This window comes from Manacus vitellinus, unplaced genomic scaffold (genome assembly GCF_001715985.3).
Source record: "Manacus vitellinus isolate BGI_N305 unplaced genomic scaffold, ASM171598v3 scaffold_14_pilon, whole genome shotgun sequence".
Classification (NCBI taxonomy): Eukaryota; Metazoa; Chordata; class Aves; order Passeriformes; family Pipridae; genus Manacus; species Manacus vitellinus.
In genome coordinates, this window is record NW_021939063.1 from 9,480,925 (window position 1) to 9,484,369 (window position 3,445).

Below are 3,445 nucleotides of genomic sequence, written 5' to 3' on the forward strand. Positions count from 1 at the left end.
GGCGGCAGTCGTGCCGGGACAGGCTGTGCCCAGCCGGGTGCGTTCTCCTGCCCCCGCCCCGTGCTGCAGAGGGGCATGGGGAAGCCTCCACCCCCCCGGGGGCACCAACAAAGTTCCCCCGGCACACCAGATGGACAGCAGGGCAGGGTGAAATGATGCCTTTATTGCTTCCACCACAAACCAGGTCCTGCTGGCAATGTTGGAGCAAGGAGAAGGGCTAGGCTGTGCCCAGCGCCTGCCCCTCCAAGCCCCCTGTGCCTGGGCAGGGAGTCCCCCCACCTCTTGGCTTCTTCCAGTACCACCTCGACCCCTCGCTCAGCTGTGTTGTCCAAAGGGGCTTCTACAGGCTCTCCTCTGGAGCAGGTCCCTGTATAGGAATAAAGCCGTCCCTGCCCAGGACAGCATCTCTACTCCTGGCCCCAGGTGACCAACTGTAAGCTCACTCCAGCCACTTCAGCCCATTCCATCGCTGAGGCCAATCCTGCTTGGACCCCTGCGGCCCCTGGCTGAGGCACCCATGGGCACCCCTCCTGCGCTGCAGTGGACACGCTCACCTGAGCCCTGCCCCTCCACGGCAGAGCCCCTGCCCTCACCAAGGCTGTGCCCAGCCCTGCCCGCCCCGCAGCCATGCCCAGCCAGTCCCAGCTCGGGCATTCACGTGCCAGCAGCTGCCCCAGGGGGCCGGGGCGGCCGGCTGCCCTCCTCAGCCCCCGCCTCTATCAGTTGATGCAGGAGCCCCCCAGCCCTGCCCCGGCGGCAGCAGCGGGGGGCCGGGGGGCTGCCCCGCAGGGCACCCAGCAGACCAGGCAGCTGCCGGGGCAGGCGGTAGGTGGGCAGGGGCCGGAGGGGCCGAGGCACGTCACGGGGGCTGCAGAGCCGGCTGAAGTAGGCCAGGACCCACCCACCGCCGCAGCCTGTCGCACCCAGCTCCCCGTGCAGGCAGGCCATGGCTGCCCCAAAGATGTCGTGGGCATCCCCAGGCATCCCACTGGCCACCCCGACCTGCCACCGACGAAAGAGCCGGGCACTGCCCCGGCTCCAGAGGAGTAGGACGGTGCCACGCTGGCGGCCCACACGGCCCCGCTGGGCATAGAGCCAGGGCAGGGTGCCTGCCTGCCCCAAGCCACCTGCTTCCCACAGGTCCAGGCGCACGTCGCAGCCCAGCCCCGCGCGCAGCCGCTCAGCCAGGGCGCACACCAGCCCCAGGTGCTCCTCCGAGTCCGGTGAGTACAGCAGCAGCACAGGGCGCCCGCCCGGGACACCTACAGAATGGAGGGGACAGCAGTGACAGCCCAGCCCCACATCCCACTGATATCCCCTGGAGGAAACCCTGGTATCCACCACCATCCACTGCTCCAGGACCATCTGCAGCCCAGGAGCCAGCACACCCTGACAATCCAGCCTCATGACCATCATGGCTGCTGGCCCCATCCTGCAGGCCCCCAAGGTGCCCCTTACCATTGTCTGGCCTCCAGGCACTGCAGCAGTTGAGGAGCAGCACGGTCACGACCAGCCCCAGTGCCAGCACCAGCCCCAGCAGCCCAAAGTGCCTGTGAGAGACTGGGAGAGGGGCAGTAAGGGGGGCGTCTGCCCATCTCTGCTGCCCCCTGTGTCCCCCCAGGACCTCCTCTCACCATCGGGACAGAGCAGCTGCTTCCGAGAGAAGTGCACGTCCGAGCGCCACACCTGAGGGAGGAGCTGGGTGAGGGGGGGGCCGTGTTGGGATGTCCCCGATGGAGCAGGTGCAAGCACAGGGGTCACCTTACCAGCACACAGCTGCCCAGGACCTGCGCTGGCAGTAGCAGTGCCAACTCCCCTGGGGCAGAGCCCTCTGGCTGCAAAGCAGAAGTGTATGGTCAGCGCAGGTCTGTCCCCACCATGTCCCCCCAGCCCTGCACCACTCACCTGTGTGACAGTGTAGAGAGGGGCCTCAGGCTCACACTGCCCACCCCGGCGCTGGCACAGGGCTGCGCTGAAGGCCGCGGGGATGCGGGAGCTGAGGTGCAGGCGCAGCTGCAGCCCCCAGACACTCACTGAGACGTTCCAGGTGGTCTCTGTGGCCACCAGAGAGAGAGAGGAGGTTGCAAGAATGCGCAATGGGATGAGGAGTGTGAGGGACCTCAGTGAGGGCTGTGCTCAGCTCAGGGGTGCCTTCTGCCTGTGGGGCTCACCTGGCCGGTGGGGACACTCCACATGGCTGCTGTTCCCATAGAAGAACTGAGGGATCAGCAGAAAGAGTGGGTGAGCTGCCATTGCCTACCACAGCCCCCCAATCCCTTCCCAGGTGGTGCCCACCCACCCACAGGGGCTTACTCGGAAGCAGAGCTGGGGGTGCACGTCCACCTTGTCCAGTGTGTAAACCTGGAATGTGCAAAGTGTGCGTCACTGTCACCATCCTTGATCCACGCAGTCTACAGACACCTCAGTGCTCACCTGCTGCCCTCAGGGGACCGTGGGGTCCAGTGGGTGCCCCAGCCAGGGGCACGGTCCTGCATCCCATGACACCTTGGGACTAGGACCCCTCACCTGCTCCTCCTCGCTGGCTGTGGAGTTGGGGATGCTGTGGCAGGGTGCAGCTTCATCTGCTGCCTCCCTCCAGCACAGCGTGGCCTGTGGGTGCAGGGGGCAGCTGGCAGTCAGCGCCATTGCCATCTGGTCCTTGCTGCTGGCACTGTAGTCGTGGAAGCGCACCGAGGACCACAGCTCAGGGCCATCTGTGGGACACTGCATCAGTGGGCTGGGGATGCTGGGGGACACTCTTGGGACCCAGCTGCCCTCCCCACAGGCACTCACAGGCATCTGGTTGATCACGGAAGGGGCAGCGTTTGCTCCGCAGGCTGTCGTGGTGAAGGTAGGAGGCCTAGGGGAGCAGAGTGAGGAGCGGGGGGCAGGATGTGCCCCCGCTTCTCCTGTGAGGGCAGACAGGAGCTCCAGTGGCTGCAGGGGGAAGGTGACCCACCTCAATGCACAGGCAGGGCACCAGGAACTCATATGGCAGCGAAACGCGGTGGCCGCCTGGCACCCGCACCTGCAGCAAGGAGGGAGAATAAGCTGGTGGGGAGTGTGCCCTTCAGTCTGAGACGGGGATATTGGGGGCAGAGCCGTTACCTGCTGGTGGAAGGGCTGGGGCAGCTCCTCACACTCCAGGGCCAGCTGATGGCACAGCCGCACCATGAGGGCAGGACCCTTGGGCACCCACACCTCAATGGCCCGTGCCTCAGGGACCCACGCATGGGTGAAGACAGGCTCTGCAGAGTAGGCAGAGGGTCAGCTGGCACCAGTATCCCCCCAAGACATCCCCCGGGACCCTCCCATTCTCACCACGTGGCTCAGCGGTGACCAGGCGGCTGCGGTTGAGGGACAAGCCCCGGTCCGGGATGGTGCGGAGGGAGACGAGGACCTGCTGCCCACTCTCAGCTGGGAAGCAGTCGAACTGCACCTGCCA

At 66.2% G+C, this 3,445-nt stretch overlaps 1 protein-coding gene across 1 annotated transcript in view; it reads right to left on the reverse strand.

The window, feature by feature from the left end:
- Positions 1–654: 654 nt before the first annotated feature.
- The window catches only part of IL17RE (interleukin 17 receptor E), a 5,803-nt gene continuing 3,012 nt past the window's right edge, over positions 655–3,445 (reverse strand). The window contains exons 2-13 of the mRNA XM_029958332.1: positions 3,322–3,439; positions 3,109–3,248; positions 2,960–3,028; positions 2,794–2,860; positions 2,527–2,714; positions 2,314–2,361; positions 2,172–2,217; positions 1,906–2,054; positions 1,767–1,835; positions 1,635–1,686; positions 1,459–1,560; positions 655–1,262 (exon numbers count right to left, since the gene is read on the reverse strand). Coding sequence (XP_029814192.1) covers positions 655–1,262; positions 1,459–1,560; positions 1,635–1,686; positions 1,767–1,835; positions 1,906–2,054; positions 2,172–2,217; positions 2,314–2,361; positions 2,527–2,714; positions 2,794–2,860; positions 2,960–3,028; positions 3,109–3,248; positions 3,322–3,439 — 1,656 coding nt within the window. The remainder of the gene's footprint in view (positions 1,263–1,458; positions 1,561–1,634; positions 1,687–1,766; positions 1,836–1,905; positions 2,055–2,171; positions 2,218–2,313; positions 2,362–2,526; positions 2,715–2,793; positions 2,861–2,959; positions 3,029–3,108; positions 3,249–3,321; positions 3,440–3,445) is intronic.